We start from the raw sequence: 19,238 nt of genomic DNA on the forward strand, positions 1-19,238 counted from the left end.
CTAGAGACACACCTTGTATGTTACGAAATAAAATTTGCGATAAAAGTCAACATAATTGCTAGTATAAGAAAACTTCGTTCTAATTGAAGAACAATGAAAAGATATTAGGAAAGAAAGAAATAGAGCATTTTGGAGAATTGGACTGAAGCACGCAACACCTACGAAGAAGACATAGAGATGCATTTCGGGGGAGCCTCAAAATTAATCTATCAACAAGAACAAGTTAGCAAGGAATTAGTTGTCATCTTAAATGCACCATTTAACTTATATAGACATTGATTTTTTTATCCCTCGAACCCCAAAGCAAGATTTCTTATACATTTTCTATATATTTCTTCTTTTTTACCACTTTCTCTTTTCATCCTTTTTATCTCTTTCACCATCAATCAAACGGTTTATATAATGAAAATGAAAAAGTTTTCCTACACATCCTTGTTTGAATCACCATTCTTCCTATGTGTCGTCAAGTGCCAACTATGCAAATAGTTTGGCCTCTTCCCTACGTACACAATTTATTTAATTTTATTTTCTCCTCTGACCAAAATCTCTATCTGTATATATGTAGTGGATTGACACTTGACCATTCTCAGTATCATATGATATGATCTTAGAGCCATGGCTGCTTTGCTCAACACAAGGCCCGTTTTCATGCTCCTCGTTCCATTACTACTGCTTCATCGTGATTTCGACACTTCTTTCATATTCCCCAATTTTTCAGCGGCATACGTGAACAGCCTTTTATTCTTCGAAGGCGATGCCTCTTCATCAAAGGGTGTCATACAGCTAACAAAGGTCCGAGATGATGGTGGAGTCGTGCCCAACAGTGTTGGCAGAGCCACCTATGCTCTTCCTGTTCGCCTTTGGGATGCACAAACTGGTAAAGTTGCAAGCTTCTCCACTTCCTTCTCTTTCAACATATCCTTTGGTCGAAGCAATGGAGATGGAATCTCTTTCTTCTTGGGAGCAACAGAATCTACCATGCCCCTAAATTCATTTGGCGGCTACCTCGGACTCTTCGATCCTAAGTTTGCTTTTACAAATACCGACCGGAACCAAATAGTTGCGGTTGAATTTGACATGCACCAGAATCATTGGGACCCTCCTTTTCCCCACATAGGCATTGATGTTAACTCCATTACTTCGGTGGCATCGGCGCAATGGGAAATGCATCCTGGATTGATAACAGCATTTGTGACCGTAACCTATCAAGCTGCTTCACAAAGTTTGAGTGTGGTTGTCAAGAACGGACCTACGATTAGCCTCATGATTGATTTGAGGTTTTTGCACGAGAATAGGCAAATTTGCCTGTTATATTACCAAAATAGGCAAAGTCAAACAAATTTACGTAAATGGGGAAGTCGTGGGGGGCCCAAACGACTTCAAAAGAAGAAGTCGTGCCCCCCCTGCACGACTTCACACTGTTCATAGCAACAGTGTTGAAGTCGTGCACCCCAAAAAACGACTTCAGAGGATTGTAATCGATTACAATATGTTGGTAATCGATTACAACGTGTTGAAATCGTGGTCACCCAGCACGACTTCAAGTATAATGGGAAAAAACTCACTGGTAATCGATTACGGCGGGTGTGTAATCGATTACCAGGTTGTTTTTGGTGGAAGATTGACACTGGTAAGCGATTACAGGGTCGTGGTAATCGATTACCAGTGTGTTTTTGGTTGGTTTATGAAATTTTGTATGGTAATTGTGGTGGATATTTTGAAGTTTATTAAGTGTGTTCATATGAAGTTGTGTAAGCAGGCATCGGTGTTGATTACATTGTGATTTACTGTTTTGTATAGGAAGGGTATATAATTTGATTTAATAAAAAGAAGACAATATGATAATATGAAAAGACAAAGTATTTTATTCAATACAAAGTGCATTACATAAAGAAGAACAACCTAAAATGAAAATAAAATGAAAGTACAAATTGAAAGGCATCTAGGAAGATGATCCACCGTGTGGACCAAAATGACGACGCAGATACTGGATGTCGTGCTCCACATTTTCAACTCTAGCATCAATAGTATCGAACCGGTCACCCATATTCAGCTCCAATTGTTCAAATCTTGCATTCATCGTTTCATTAAGTGTATTGAAGCTGTCGCCAACAAATGTTCGGAGATTGTTTATCCCGTCCATGACGTCATCAAATCGACTACGAGGAGGTGGTGGTGGTGGTAGTTGAGGAGGTGGGTTACGCGGAGGTTGACGTGGAGGAGGAGAATTTCTATGCACCCATCTGTTGTCAGCATTTTGGATGAGTCCAAATGATTGTATGACTGCTCCTGATACCATCCAATGCCTTCTTGGTGGGACCTTTATTTCATCCTCCAGTGGAACTTGAAAATGTTCCAAGATGCGGGTGACCAATGTTGGATATGGAAGTGGAGCACCGTCCCTCAAACCCTTCTTCATCCTATGTCGGATTAGATGGGTCCAGTTGATCTGCTTTGCCGTCATTATAACCCACATAATGAGAAGATCTTCCTCGGTTGCCTGTGCAAAGTTAGAAACACGGGGAAACAAAATACGACATACAGTATAATGTAAGACTCTAGCCTCAGCTGTCATATTCCCGGCTAGAAATCTAGTGGTGGGGCGATTGTGTGGCAAACAAAATAATTGTGTTGCTGCGTTCATATTAAAATCATCTGCCCATTCCTCACAAATTTTCCCTTCAAAGGCCAACCCAACCGAGGGAAGATTGGCTATAGCAGCGAAAATACTGGGTTTTATAATAATTTGGATGTTGTTTACCTCACTTTTCATGGTGCCATTTTCAGAAAATTTTAGGTTACTATAAAACAGACGCACCAAATGAGGATTATAAGAACTAAAATCACAGCAAAATTCATCCAATCCCAAATTTTTAAGCATCCCAAAAAATTCAAAATCATGGGTGTCAAAATAATCGTCATCTAGATATTTGGGCTCAATGATGGGGCGGTCTTTGTATAGTGAGAAATACCTTTGGGCTTGTGCAGCATTTGAAAACTGAACATTGTGGTCTTCAGCGGTGGGTGACGGCGGTGGTGAGGGTGGCGGAGAGTTTTGTGGCGGTGATGGTTGACGGTGGCCATGTCCCCCACCTCTAGAAGATGATCCCCTTACTCTTTGCCTTTTCGAAGATTCCGCCATTTGAAAATCCAATCAGTCCAAAGTGTAGAGAATTGAAAGGGAAGTGGAGTTATGGTGTTTTAGAGTGAAAGAGGTGGAAGATGTGGTGATTTTTTGAGGTTTGAGAGGGTGGAAGAACCCTTGGAGGCGCTGCAGGTCGAGTGGTAGGGGTGAAGTGCGTGAGGAGAGAGAAAAAGTTAAATATATAGAGTAGGGTTCGTCGAGTAATCGATTACTGATTTTATGTAATCGATTACACGAGCCCCTGGTAATCGATTACGAACAGCATGTAATCGATTACCAGTGCTTCTGGTAAAGCCCACTGTGGAAAATCCTGGAAGTGTTATGATGGTTATGTGGTAATCGATTACGGACAGCACGTAATCGATTACCAGGGCTTCTGGTTACACGTACTTGAAAAAATCCTGCAAATTGTAACACTGGTGGACTGGTAATCGATTACGGAAGAGATGTAATCGATTACCAGTCATTCTTGTGTGTGGATTTAGATAACTTTTTGGCCTGTTACGTTAAATTAGTTAATGAATGCATTATGTTTTACAATTGGTTTGTATATAAAGTTAAGTTGAATAATGTAATATGACGATAATAATTTCTGATGATAAAACTGTTTTTAATTACTTTAAGAGAAGTAAACAAATTACATGTTTATAGATAAAGAAGGCAAGCATTCTATCTATGTCCTCCAGTTCCACACGGTGGGCGTCGTCGATGTCGTTGGGCTCGCCTCTGTGGTCGTTCTTGAGGTGTGGGATCGTGCGTTGGTTGGTCTTCATCCGTTGGATCATTGCACTGTTGAACGCTTTGATAGTCAAATGTGGGTCGATTGACGTTATGTGAGGATGATGGGTGTACGTATGAAGATGGGGGAGTCATTGTGGTGGTTCCAAAATAATTGGATGGACCTGCGCTGAACGGTGTGGATGGTGGAAAGGCGAAATAACCACTGTCAACCCCAGGATATGTTGGTGTCGGTGGAATGTGTTGTTGAAACCTTGAATTTACAGCTGGATGTTGATAGTTGCCATGGTCAGAGGCTGACCTTTGTGGATCATGATATGAAGAAGATGCACGGTGTTGAGATGGCGGCTGGAAGTGTTCCTCGTGGTCCATGTCATACTGTGAAACACAATTTGTAATTACTTTTTAACACAAGATATGAACACTATAATGATTGTTTTTGGAGGTAATATTGTAGTACCTCAGAGTCCGTTGAATCTTCTATTAACGCAATGTACCGGATGGTATGAGTTATATACCACTGCATATACTCCGATTCATCTCGCAAGTGACCATTTTTCTGAAAAGGTATCCCGTTGAAGACACGATTATGCCGGTCATTCCACAATCCAATCCACTGAAGATGGTGTTCATGCCAATTCCAATCAGCGCGTCCTCTCATATCCAATTTATGTTCCTCATCTAGATTCATTGGTGGATGAGGAACATTTTGCCTAAAACCAAACTGTCGCATGACCCGGTCGGATTGTTGGTATTCTACCACAGAGAAACATATAAGTGGAACAAGTGCCCGACATGTCGGTGGCACTTCTACTTGAATGAGATCTGAAACTTCAGGACGTCTGTACGGTGTCCATAGGAACTGCATCATAAGAAGTTTTTGGTTTAGGGTATACTCATTAAGCCATCAAATGTACAAAAATTTTATAACAAAAAATTTGTTATGTATTTAAAAAATACCTGTCGAGGTGATACGTCGTCTATTTTCTGGCGAAATTGTTTAACACTTGTAGTGTCCTGGAAAGCAGACTGTGCTGTGCGACACCATCTTTTGGCAAGTGGAAAAACTGCACCAGAAGAAATCTCGTGTTCTGTGACTTCAAGTAATTCTGGTGAAAGACATGTTATTCTTTCCCATGCCCAGCACTGTAACAAGATCATGCACCCTCCAATATTGTCTTGGTCAGCCCTAGTCCCGTGATCAAGGGCACGATACAAGCAGGAGAGCGTGGCTGATCCCCAGCTATACTGTGAAACGTTATGGAGGTCGGCCAAAAGGGGAAGATACATCAAATGCACCATGCTTGCAGATGTATCTGGCATGATCACACTCCCAATTATTATCAACATATACGCCCTAGCGTATTGTTCAATCACCTGTTCCGTTGCATGATTAGGCAATTGGCGGAAAGTGTTATTCAACCATGACAACTTGATTCTGTTTCCCCTTACACAATTGTCAGGTGGAACATCTCCTAGTAGTTGATGACAAAATACCGTTAGGGGACCAGAACTTATGCCACTCACCACCTGTCCTTCAATAGGAAGCCCCAGTTGTAATGCAACGTCTTCCAATGTAATTGTAGTTTCACCATGAGGCAAGTGGAAAGTATGAGTCTCCACTCTCCACCTTTCAACCAAAGCAGTGACAAGGTTGTGACTTATCTCCATACTTGAAGCTTGTAAAATATGGATAAAACCTGCTCCATGTAAAATATTCTTTATTCTTTCATCAATTTCGTTAACATGCTTTGCTAACCAAATTGCATGTCTTCGAGGGCAAATTACTCTTTCATTGCCTTCCCAAATAGACTGGACGATGTGTTTATCTTGTAGACGTAAAAGGGACATATCAACGGGAAGGTGACGGGCATAAGCCATTTCGATTTTGTGGGTGAGAGTGGGTTATTGGAACTGTTTTTGGTTTTGGAACTGAGATTTGGTATTGGTAGACTATAGGGATATGGAAGCAAAGAGCATCTACAAGTGGTTTGGGTGTAGAAACTGAGAAGAAGTTGGGAGAAATGAAATGCACCCTTAACCAATTTAAAGTCACGGGAGAAGAAATGAAATGCGAAATGACATTTCATAATAATTGCCCTCAGAGATTCTTCAACCTGCAAAAAATATGACATGCATGTGCAATGAAAAAGTAGATGTACAATATGAAAGTAAATGTAGGCATGCAAATGAATAGGAAACTTGGTGTGCATAGTTGAATACTATTATTGGTGTTCAGACCAAAACGTGAAGCATGCGTCTGTACCATTTGCCCCGTAGCCCAATGCATGGATAAATATAATTTACATATTTATTATTTTGTAATGAAAATAATGACTAAATTCATATAACAAAATTTTCATGATTTGGAATAATATAAGGAAGAAAAAGGTAATTATTCCATGGTAAAAGCAATGGGAATGGGTTAAAAAAAAAAAAATTACAAAAAGTAATTACAAAAGACAAAAAGGGGAAATTGGGGGGGGGGGGGGGGGGTGGCACGACTTCAATAGGTGAAGTCGTGTACCCCCTACACGACTTTCATAATTGAAGTCGTGTAGGGGGTACACGACTTCACCTATTGAAGTCGTGCCACCCCCCCCCCCAATTTCCCTTTTTGTCTTTTTTAATTACTTTTTCTATTTCTTTTTCCTTTTATCTAATTTTTTTTTATATTCCTTTTTTTAAAACATCCTTTTGTATTTATATTTAATTTAATTTACAAACTATTTTATTAATCCACACACAATATTTTATTCATCCAATTTAATGTAACACTGGACCTATGAATGACGGTGCAGGGATATCAAAGTGACACTGCTTTACGGATACCTATATTAATATAAACTTATACTATTGGTACCTTCTAATTACATCAAACTCTATGTGTAGATGACAGTGTCCACCAGTGCTATATTCAGACTGTAGGAAATTGCTTTCAGAACTTCGAATTTTGCATCATAACACACAGTGATGCTTGTGCATAGTTTATACGCTATATAAGAAGAAGGCTATCTTCACATTCAATTTGCACGACCAAAACCTCTTCCACCAAAGCTTGTTCAACAAAGTCTTCCGAATATTTCCTTAAAAATGGCATCATGGAACTTGCCATCATCTTCATCATCGCACCTAATTGATGAAGAACCTGTAATATTGGATAACGTTGATGACTTCAGCACGGATGATGAATTAGACAACATAATCGAAGATGACAACAACGACGACGGCCACATAGCACAATCATCTGCACAAGTAGTTCCAGAGTTGATTCAAGGTATGCAGTTCCAGTCAAAGGAGGAAACTATTCTTGCAATCAAACATTATCACATAACAAACGGTTACAAATACACCGTCGTTGAGTCCAAACCCAACATTTATGTTATTCGTTGTCTGGAATATCACAACGGTTGTCAATGGCGTCTTAGGGCAGGTTATAGCAAAGTCCGTAAATATTGGGAAATAAAAAATATAGACGGACAACATTCGTGTTTCTCAACAATACTATCTCAAGATCATACGAATCTTGATAGTACTCACATTGCCACGATCATATCCAATTCAATCCGGACAAACCCATCCATTCCTGTCAAGAGTTTGATTGCCGATATTAAGGGTCGATTCGGATATTCTGTGTCGTACAGAAAAGCTTGGATCGCCAAACAGAAGGCTCTTGCTATGGAGTTTGGAGACTGGGAGGACTCTTATAACCACATGCCGAGGTGGTTGCATGCCGTCAAGGAAGCAAACCCAGGTACAATTTTACAATGCACTGGTTCTCCTGTGAATATTGATGGAGATACCGACGATAATTGCTATATTATGGAAAGAGTTTTCTGGTCTTTCGGTCCTTGCATAGAAGGATTCAAGTACTGTAAACCCATTCTCCAAGTTGATGGCACATTTCTCACGGGTAAATATCATGGAACTTTGCTAACCGCCATAGCTCAAGATGGCAATAGAAATATTTTTCCCCTGGCCTTTGCCATTGTAGAAGGTGAGACAAAGGAGGCCTTGATATGGTTCTTTCAACTACTTCGAGAACATATTTGTCATGACCAAAATATTTGCATCATCACTGATAGAGGAAAGGGTATATTGTCCGCCTTAAGATCAGATGAAGTTGGTTGGGAACAGGATGGTTTGAACTCTGTTTATTGCATACGTCATCTAGCATCCAACTTCAACACCAAATTCAAAAATCACGACCTCAAAAAACAATTCATCAATTTAGGTACTCATACAAAAATTGTTCTACCACTTATATACTTTTATAATTTTGTTAACATTATTATTCTTTAATTTAATTTTCTTTATTACCTTATTACAGCTTACGAGGTCAAGCAACCGACTGTTACAGCAAAACTTGCTGCTTTGAGAAACCAATACCCAGTGCAAGTTCAATGGATAGATAAAATTCCATTACAAAAGTGGTCTCAGGCTTTTGATGGAGGGAGAAGATATGGACATATGACGACTAATCTTGCTGAGTGCATGAACTCCATTTTAAAGGGTGCACGTTCATTACCAATATGTGCTCTCATCAGAACAACATTTGAGAGGACACAATCATGGTTTGTTGAACGCGGATTGAAGGCCAACTCCATGATACAAGCAGGACACCAATATCCTGAACAGATCGCCGACATCATTAGGAAAAATCAACAACAATCCGCATATTGTCATGTTCATCGCTACAATCATGAAAATTCTGAATTTGATGTTCAAGAAATTTCAACACCTCACCACTACCGCCCAGTTCCACTTTCGTACAAGGTAAGTCTAAATGAATGGTGGTGTGATTGTGGACACTTCCAAGCTACTCGACTCCCATGTCATCATGTCATTGCTGTTTGTGCATTTTCGCATATCCCCCTAACCCAAGTAATCGATCCGGTATACAGTCTTCACAATATTTTCAAGGCATACCAAGTACAATTTCACCCAATCCAAAATGAAGACTATTGGTCTCTGTATACAGGTCCAAACTTCATACCAGATCCTAAAATGCGACGAAAGGCATCCGGAAGACCATCTACAAATAGGCTTCATAATGAAATGGATCAATCCAATCCAGATAAGCCAAGAAAATGCTCTTACTGCCGCAACGAAGGTCATCATAGGGGAAATTGTCCTTTTCGCCAATAGTTTATTCTTAATCTTACCAAATTGTAATCAAATCCATTACTCATATATTACTATAAATATTTCGTAGACATATTTATCTTCTCTTTTCCTATAACATAACCAATACATAACATATGTCAAATACAAATTCATTCTCATAAACCAAACAAAAACCACTGGTAATCGATTACACAAACCCTGTAATCGATTACAAGAGTGATAATTCCTACAAATCCAACCTGGTAATCGATTACTCACATGCCGTAATCGATTACCAGTTCTTTTCCTGTCTACTCATTTCAAAATCTGCATGGTCTCCATTTCATCACTCTGTAATCGATTACAGTTTCATTGTAATCGATTACAAGCCCCAGAAGTCGTTTTTAGGGTGCACGACTTCAACACTGTTCATATGAACAGTGTGAAGTCGTGCAGGGGGGGCACGACTTCTTCTTTGGAAGTCGTTTTTACCCCCCACGACTTCACTTTTGGTCAATTTTTGCCTAGATCGGTAATAAATTGTTCATTTTTGCCTACTTTGGTGCATTCGCCTTGATTTGAAGACGGTTCTGCCAGAATGGGTGAGGGTTGGCTTCTCCGGCGCCACAGGACGGCTAACTGAAGTGCACCAGATTCAATCTTGGACTTTCGGTTCCAGCTTCGATTAGGACAGTGGAGTCATGATGATGTTACCTTATTTATTTCTTATTATGTTTAGGGTTACACTTTCTTACCTTTTTTATGTCTTTGGGCAAAAGCACGTGTAATTTTTTCTTTTTAAACTAGTTTTAAATTCGTGGTTATGCAAGTGGGTTATTTAAAGACATATAAATATTCGAAAAATAAATAATAAACTTTTTTAGGTTTATAATTTAGTTTTCTATAAAATTAATTTGAAAATTAATTTATAAGTTTAGAAAGTATATATATATATATATATATATATATATATATATATATATATATATATATATATATATATATATATATTAGATTTTGTAAAAATATATAGACTTAAAATACACATAATATATTTTAATATAAAATACACATGTTTGTATAAATATAAATAATAGATTTTGTAAAAATACAAAGGATAACGCATATACAAAAAATATAGAGTGCATTCTCTACAAGTATAAAGGATATGCAAAAACATGTAGAGTAAACTCGCTAAAAATACAAATTAGTTTATGAATATATTGCTCTAATGTATATGTTAGACTCATCTAATCAGTACATTGACAAACTTGTCCAATATATATTGTTATATGAACTAATTTGTTTAACATATATTATAAAACTTGTCTAATTAGATATTGGATAGAGTTGTCTAATGTGTATTAATAAACTCATCTAATATGTATATGAATAAACTTGCTTAATTAATAGACAAACTTTGTTTAATGTATGTTGTAAGACTCGTTTTATCAGTGTATAGAGATACTTGTTTAATGCATATTTTTAATTAATGTATGGAATGACTCATCTAATAGTTTTTACTATACTTATTTAATCAGTGTATAGACAGACTCGTTTAATGTGTATTGCTAGACTCATCTTATGTTTTTTTCTATACTATCTATGTCATTTAATCAATGTATGAAGAGACTTGTCTAGTGTATATTACAAGTTTCACCTAATCAGTGAATGAACAGACTTGTGTAATTTATATTAATTGAATCGTCTAATTTGTGTATGGAAAGACTTTTCTAATCAATATACGAATGATTCGTCTAATGTGTATTGCTAGACTGGTGTAGTCAATACATCAACAAACTCTTCTAATTTTTTTGCTTTAATTATCTAATTAATGCATTCATATAGACTTGTCTAATATTTTTTTATACTTGTTTAATTAATGTATAAATAGTCTCCTCTATTGTATTTTGTTAGAGTCGTGTTCCTTGTTTAATCAATGTATGGAAAGATTTGTCTAATGTGTATTGTTAGACTTATCTAATCAATACATCAACAAACTTTTATAATGTGTATTAGACTTGTCTAATATGTATATATACACGTATTGCTAGACTTGTTTAATCAGTGTATATTCATACTCGTATAATGTGTATTGTAAGACTCATTTAATTAATGAGTAGACAAACATGTCTAAATGTATATTAATAAACTCGTTTAATCTATATGTAGGTATATTTGTCTAATGATACTGGTAGACATGTTTAATCAATGTCTAGACATACTTATCTAATGTTTATTGGTATACTCGTGTAATTAATGTGTGTCCAGAGTTGTTTAATCAATGTATGTGAAAACTCATTTAATGTGTATTATAAAAAAAATTAATCTGTGAATGAACAAACTTGTCTAATGTGTATTAATAGACTCGTATAATTTGTGTATGGACATGTGTATGGACAAACTTATGCAATGTATATTGTCATGCTTATCTTAACTATGTATGGATAAACTTATCTAATGGGTCTTCCTAAACTTTTCTAATTAATGTATGAAATGATTTGCTTAACTTTTTTTTATTCTTGTTTAGTAATTGTGCGGACAGAGTGTATTGTTAAACTTGTTTAATTACTGCATCAACAAACTCATTTAATATTTTTATTATACTCGTCTAATTAATGTATTATTGGACTTAATCTAACCAAAATATGGAATGACTCGTATAATGTTTTGTTATACTGATCTAATTAATGTATGGACAAACACTATTATGAATTGTTAGATTCGTCTAATGACTTATGCTATATTTGTTTAATCAATGTATGAACATACATCTAATGTGTATATATTAAACTCATATAATTTTATTGTTAAATTTTTCTTGTATATTACTAGACTCGTATAATCAATGTATATTTAATATATATTTATAAACTCATCTAATGTTAATATAAATGCATTAGTATATTTTAAAAGGATAATGATACTTTTGACAACATTTTTTTGATAACATTTTAACATCATTTATGTAAGACCCATGAAAAAAAAAGAAAATATTTATAGTGGTAAATTTTAGTATTTTATTAGTAATAATAATTTTAATGGATAGAAAAATGTAAATTTTGGATATAAAATTATAGTAATTTTAGAAGGAGAGGTTCAAATTTTTGGTAACTTATTTAGTAAATTTTTTAAATTGAATAGTAAAAAGTAAATAGTAAATAGTAAAAAAGTAAATAGTAAATAGTAAAAAGTAAATAGTAAAAATAAATTTTCAGCATTAAGATTCCTTAGCATGGAAGAAAGTAGTAGGTAGAAATTAGGATCAGATTTGGTGAGAAAATGATTGAAATATTATTTTTAAATAATATTAAAATAATAAATAATATTAAAATATTAATGAATAGTGAATTTTTTTACCTATAAATAGCCATAGGAGGGAAGGTTATTTTGCACCAAGAAAAGAGGAATCAAGTGAGAGCTTGAGAAATAGAGAAGAAAGAGTTAGGGAGAAATTTTTAGTTGCAAGAAGAGTAGAGGTTCTGAAGGGTTTCAGGGAAACAAATTCGGAGCAGGAGATTAAGTCTGGAATAGAGGTAAGGGGAGCTAATCTTTTTATTGTATATGATTTTTTATCCATGTTATGATAATGAATATGAGTTATGAGTATGTTAAAATTTTGGTAATGGTAGTTATCTATTCACTTACATAAATTTAGTTTTCATGATTATAATTTTCTTATTTTCGAGTTAGTATGGTAAAACTTTTCTTTTAATTATTTTGACCGTTGGATTTAGCTAAAATTTTAATATATGAATCCTAAAACCTATTTCTTCACTTTGACCGTTGGGATTTGTAATTAGAAGTCTGTACTTAGAGAAATAAATCCTGCATGTTTGAGTAAATTAATTACCCCTGTAGATCTGTTACTGAGTCATCTCGGTAAAATATATATTACGATTTATTTGACCGTTAGATCAACTTGAAAATTTTATATATGATTCCTAAGATATATTAATACACTTTGACCGATCGGATTATAAATTGAAGGTCTATGTTTGGAGAAAATAATTTTTAAGTTTTGAAAAATCTGATGAACACTATATTTCTGTTCTTAAGTTATTATGGTAAAAATTTCATATATATTTTATTTACCGTTAGATTGAGCCCAAAATTTAGTATGTAATTCATAAGACATATTAAGTCATTTTGACCGTTCAGATTTGTAATTAAATGTCTGTGCTTAGGGAAATTAGTTTCGCATTTTGAGTATAATTGAAAACCACTTAAAATTCTGCACTTGAGTTACCTCGGTAAAACCTCAATATCTATCTAGTTAACCGTTGGATCAACCTGAAATTTTAATATGTAGTTTATAACAAATAGTGAATTATTGTGACCATTCAGATTTGAAATCGGAGTTACAGATTTAGAGATATTAATTTCGTATCTTCTCAGGGATCTCAATATTGTTTAATCTCTATTTTTTGATATGTATATTAAATTTCGGTATTAATATTATATGCTGTTGTTTTAAATCTGTAAATAAGAAATTTGTTAAAAACTAGTTGAGGAACGCTTTGGCTAAGGAAAGACTTGGTACTTAAGTTGTCCATTGTGACGCACCTCTCTTTCCTGGAAGTCTACTCGACAAGTTTTTAACTTAAATCCTATTGAACAGATTATGTACTGTTAATTTATTTTGTGATATATTCAGTTTGTATGATTTCTAAAATGATTGAATTTTATTGCATTTGAATTATGCATCTGAACATGGTTGTGAACTATAATGATGTATGTGAGTATGAATTGGACATCTCAGGGAGAGATGACTATGTGATGTTGTGGTTGTTGAGTATAACTGTAGTGAACCTAGGATCGGTCTGTCTATCCCTACACTCAAAGCATTGTTCATGCTCACATAGAGAAGAACAGTGTCAGTGGTGAGAGTAGAGGGAGGTCCTCGTCTATAGCCTTTGATGGCAGAGATAGGCAGGTTGGGGATTTACCTTGCTAGTGTTGGAGAAAGACCAACAGACTATGCGAGTGCAAAGACGACTGTTGGTTCGACAGTTATACAAATCCGGATGAGTCATATGTGTGGATTTACCTTGCATAGTGTTGGGAAGTGCCAGCAGAACTATGCGAGTGTAAAGATGTGTGAGTCGTGGTTCAATGAGCATGCTATAATTGTTCTTTTATATAAATCTATGTATGACACCATGAGTTAACTGTGATATTGATATAACATGTTTTTTTTTATATATCTAGCTCACCCTTGCATTGTTTGTGTTGTGTTCTGTTTGGGTATGTTTCTCTGGCGATGATCATCCACTTGGATGGGAGCAGACGTTGTTGAGGAAATCCCTTTGGAGTAAGAGCTGGAGGATACTAAGGTTGCAGAGTAGTCTTCTTAGGAGTTTCCCATCTGAACACATGTAGTGTTCGAATCTATAAACTGTTGAAGTTTAAATTTCAGTTCCTTTTATTTCTGGATGACTGTAATTTCACATTTAATTACACGTCATGATCCGACTGTTCTCTTTATTGGAATGTTGACGTCTTTATTATGTAATAATTGTTATTATATAATAGGGATGTTACAATTTACGTGTCATTCTCTGATTGATTCAAAATTACTCCACAATCAATAGTAATATTCATAAACACCAACATAAATCAATCATAGAATGACACGTAGATGGTGCTAAAATGTTGTCAAAAAAATATTGTCAAAGTATCATTATCCATTTTAAAATTATTAGTTTGTTAGTTTTTACCTTTTGTTTTGGTCTTACTAAATTCTTAAGCTCTATATTTTTGTATTAAAAAGAAAATAAAAGGTTAATTTAAAGAATATAAAACAAAATTTATAATATTAAGGAGTGTGACTTTTGTTTATTATGAATATATATTTTAAACCTTTAAAATGAACTATTAAATATAATGTTTTAATTCATTCATTTACAACTACACTTATTTAAAATCTTACATTAATTTCTATATATATATATATATATATATATATATATATATATATATATATATATATGATTAAAGTTAGTTTTATTATTAAATAATATTAGTTTAATTTTAACATACTTTAAATATGAAAAATATTTAACAATAAAAAGATTTATATTATACTTTAAAATAAAGATAAATGTAATTTTTTGTTGACAATTTTTTCTAAATTTTTTTTTATCATATGACATACTTTTATATGATGGTGTAAATAATTTGTATTATATATAGTTTATTAAATAACATTATTTTAAGAAATAAAAGTAAAATATAATTTTATTAAATGACGAAGTAGAAACCATAAAAAAAATAAAATTAAAAATGAAAAAAAATAATATAAAAAATAATACTGTAAAAATAAAATCTTTTTTGTCTAATATTTGTTAGATTTATCTAATTAATATATGTATAATATGTATTTCTAAACTCATATAATAACAATATAAATATATTTCAAAACAATAAGTTTGTTATTTTTTATGTTTTACTTTTTATTTGATTACCAAAAGGAAGGATATTACCGATGGTTATAATCCGTAAAAAAAAATCAAATTTTGTCGGTAATGTTCAATTATCGACGAATTAGCGAGGACTAAATATTCGTCGGTAAATCCTTTGTCGGTAACTATTATTGACGGTCTTTGACTTTCGGTAATTACCGACGGTCTTTTTCTTCGATAACTGTTGAACGACTAAGTGAAGTGCACCAAATTTAATCTTGGACTTTCAGTTCCAGCTTCGATTAGGACAATGGTGTCATGATGATGTTACCTTGGTTATTTCTTATTATGTTTAGCTTACACTTACCTTTTTTATGTCTTTGGGCAAAAGCACGTGTATTATTTTTTTAAACTAGTTTTAAATTCGTGGTTATGCGTAAGTGTGGTTATTTAAAGACATAAATATTGGAGAAATAAATAATAAATATTTTTTATTTTATAATTTATTTTTGAATAAAATTAATTTGAAAAATAATTTAGAAGTTTAGAAAGTAAATATATATATATATATATATATATATATATATATATATATATATATATATATATATATTAGATTTTGTAAACATATAAAAGGTTAAAAGTTGTTTTAATTAGGTTTTTAATTTTGAAACTTTGATGCAATTTGATCATTTCCATTAATACAACAATGTTAAACTCAATATCATGTATCAGTTTGTAAGCTTTTTAATTTTTTAATTTTTTTAGTTTTTATTTTTCATTTTTTTTAAAAAAAATTGTTATATGTGACATCCCAAATATATAATAACCACAATCATATAATATAGGCGTCAACATCCAAAGAAAGAGAACAGTTAGAGTATGACTTGCAATTAAGTACGGAATTACAGTCATCCAAATATGAAGACAGAATTTTAAACTTAAACAGTTTAGAGTATTCAACACTTCAAGCGTTCAAATAGGAAATTCCTAAGTAAACTGCACTACAGCATTAGTGTCCTCTAGTTCTTGCTCCAAAGGTATCTCCTCAATAATTTCTGGTCCCATCCAAGTGGATGATCATCGCAAAAGAAAACATACAAAAGCAACACACCACAAGAAGTAAGGGTGAGCTAGATAAACAAGCAATAATCATATAGACAATCAATCGATGTCATCATGCTTAGTTACATATAAAAGAACAATTAAAGCATACCCTTTAAACCATGACTCAAACACTCAACAAGACTCATCCGGATTGGTATAACTGTCGAACTATTGGTCGTCTTTGCACTTGCATAGTTCAGCTGGCCCTCCCCAACACCATGCAAGGTAAATCCCCCCATCTATCTATGTCTAAACTCTAAGACTATAGACGAGGACCTCCCTCTACTCTCACCACTCACATTGTTCTTCTCTATTTGAGCATGAATAGTGCTTTGAATGTAGGGATAGACATACCAGTTCAAAGCTCCATACAGTTATACAGAACAACATTAACACCCCGCACATCACTTTCAATCATCTCACCCTGAGATGTCCAATTCACACTCAATTTCATCATTTCAATTTGCAGTCACATTATTTCAAGCCACACAATTCAAATATATGGACATACATACATCTTGGCAGTCAAACAACATCAAACAGCTCAAACAGATGTGGAAAAATATGAAACTCACTGAACCAGGTCTCACAACGCACCAAAATGCAAGGCAAGACAGCAAAAATTCGCACAGCGCACCACCCTTGGTGCGCTGAGCGAATTTTCCTAACGAAGGGAGTGTTTTTCAGCTAAAATTTGCATAGTGCACCACCCTTGATGCGCTGAGCGAATTTTCCTGACAGAGGGACAACTAAAATTCGCATAGCTCCCCAAATTCGCTATTCGAATTGATTTGGCTAATTTCTCAAGCTAGCAACAGTCGCAAAGCGACTACATTTGCTACGCGACTTACCAAACAGATAACAACCTTCTCTAGTCTTTAGCACAGCGCACCAACTTGTTGTGCGAATGCTCAAACAGAGAGCACCTCTTTGTGAGGACTCGCTATGCGAAAATATTCACTTAGCGAGTCTGCATAATCTACAGAACGCAAATTTTGCAGAATTACCCACTCACCCATTCCTTACCACTTCTAGGCCTTTCTTCCAACTTTTAAGCCTTCTAGTTCATATTTTGTACCTAATTAAACTTGTCTAGATGATTATCAAGCGTTATTAACATGATTTTAAAGTGATCAATACCCAAGTTTTAACTTAAACTCCCATTTTTTATTAACCCAAGAACCCAATTTCAATTCTACCATGTTGAACATGACTTTACTCAGTTTTATGTTCCTAACCTGTTCTAATTTACGCATCCCAGCTAGCCAGCTGCCCAATTGCACTTAGGACTACCTATGCTCAAATTCTCTACCTTAGTTCCTTTCAAAAGACTCAAAACAGTACTTCCTTAACTATTTACCCTTCTAACGTGACTAACACATGATTTCCACCTCAACCACTTCTTACTAACCCAATTGGTCATCGGAGAAGAATCAAATGTCTGAACGCATCAGTCTCACCTTCGACGCTAGCACATATGACTAGTTACAACTGACTGGATCAGACCAGGACTGCTCAATGATCAGGGATGTGCCAACTCAGGTTTTTAAGATTCCTCTATCCTACCAACACAGTACTCTCAACAAGTCACAATTGATTTATCTAAGTCACCCAAACTGTCCTATGGTGTTCTATACTTTAAATTACTTAACTTTAATACCTCCCAGTGACCTAAAACAGTACCTGTGCACCTACTTACTAACCACATGACCAACATTACATACTCCAAGCCTTTCCAACAAAGCAAGTTCAACCAACAAATATATCCAAGTCAATTCAAAATCATCAAACCATGGTTACACAAATTTCACATATTCAACAGGTGCAATTTAAAACATGCTCATCCCAAAATATAGTGTAACAGTAAACCACTCAAAATAAATTAAACAGGCCAATCATACAGCTCCTAAAATATAACTAGCTCCCCTTACCTCAGAGTTGTATTACCAAGCTCACAAGGACGCCCCTTTTTGGTATCTCACACACGCGAACTCAATCCAAACCCTATAAACCACCAAAGTGGTGACAACAACAGCTCTTAGAGCTTGATTTGGCAGAAACAGGAAAATGAAACCCCCTAGTAACATACAACCAGTAATGTTGCATGCTCTAGGTTCGAAGATCGTGAAAGAGAAGGGAAAAACGACTTACCGGTCCAAACGAAAATACGATCGGTTCAAAAGGAAGCCTTCGATGTGGTGAGCGTCTGAGCACCTTCCAACCAAGATTGAATGGTTCAGAGAGCTGGAAATTTAGAGAGAAGACAGAGAAGAGTTTAGGGCAAAGAGTCTTAAAGAGAGAAGAGCTTAGAAAATGAAAAATTCTGAGGAGCTCTTCCTAAGGTTAGGTTGGCCTTAGTCTGATGGGCCTGGATGCCCCACATAGGGCCCAATGGCCTTAAACTTTTTCAGGCTCTTACATTATATGTCAAATGAAGATAGTGGAAAAGATAGTATGATATAATAGTCACACGTGTCATTGTTGGAAAAATTTCATGTGAAATATTTCAAATTGATATTTTTATTTATATTTAGTTAGTCTTGATTTTTTTTAAATTTGACTAAATTTATCCCTCTCAAAATTAAGATTAAATTTAACTTTTATATACGTATATAAGGATATTTTCATTAAAATTGATATTTTTATTAAATATTTTTAACAATATTAAATTTGTATTTTACATTGAATTTTATCTAAATTTTGTTTCAAATATTTATATATTAATAATTTTTACAGAG

At 34.5% G+C, this 19,238-nt stretch overlaps 1 protein-coding gene and 1 pseudogene across 1 annotated transcript; both read left to right on the forward strand.

Moving 5' to 3' along the window:
- The first annotated feature begins 615 nt into the window (after positions 1 to 615).
- Positions 616 to 1,813, forward strand: LOC124826043 (lectin 10 pseudogene; annotated as a pseudogene).
- Positions 1,814 to 6,976: 5,163 nt separating this feature from the next.
- Positions 6,977 to 9,678, forward strand: LOC148206615 (uncharacterized). The gene is made up of 3 exons (XM_088108306.1): positions 6,977 to 8,024; positions 8,214 to 8,659; positions 9,574 to 9,678. Exons 1-3 carry the CDS (start codon positions 6,977 to 6,979, stop codon positions 9,676 to 9,678), a joined length of 1,599 nt encoding a protein of 532 aa, XP_087964432.1.
- The last annotated feature ends 9,560 nt before the right edge of the window (positions 9,679 to 19,238 follow it).

This window comes from Vigna umbellata, chromosome 1 (genome assembly GCF_029865625.1).
Source record: "Vigna umbellata cultivar VRB3 chromosome 1, Vumbellata_1.0, whole genome shotgun sequence".
Lineage (NCBI taxonomy): Eukaryota > Viridiplantae > Streptophyta > Magnoliopsida > Fabales > Fabaceae > Vigna > Vigna umbellata.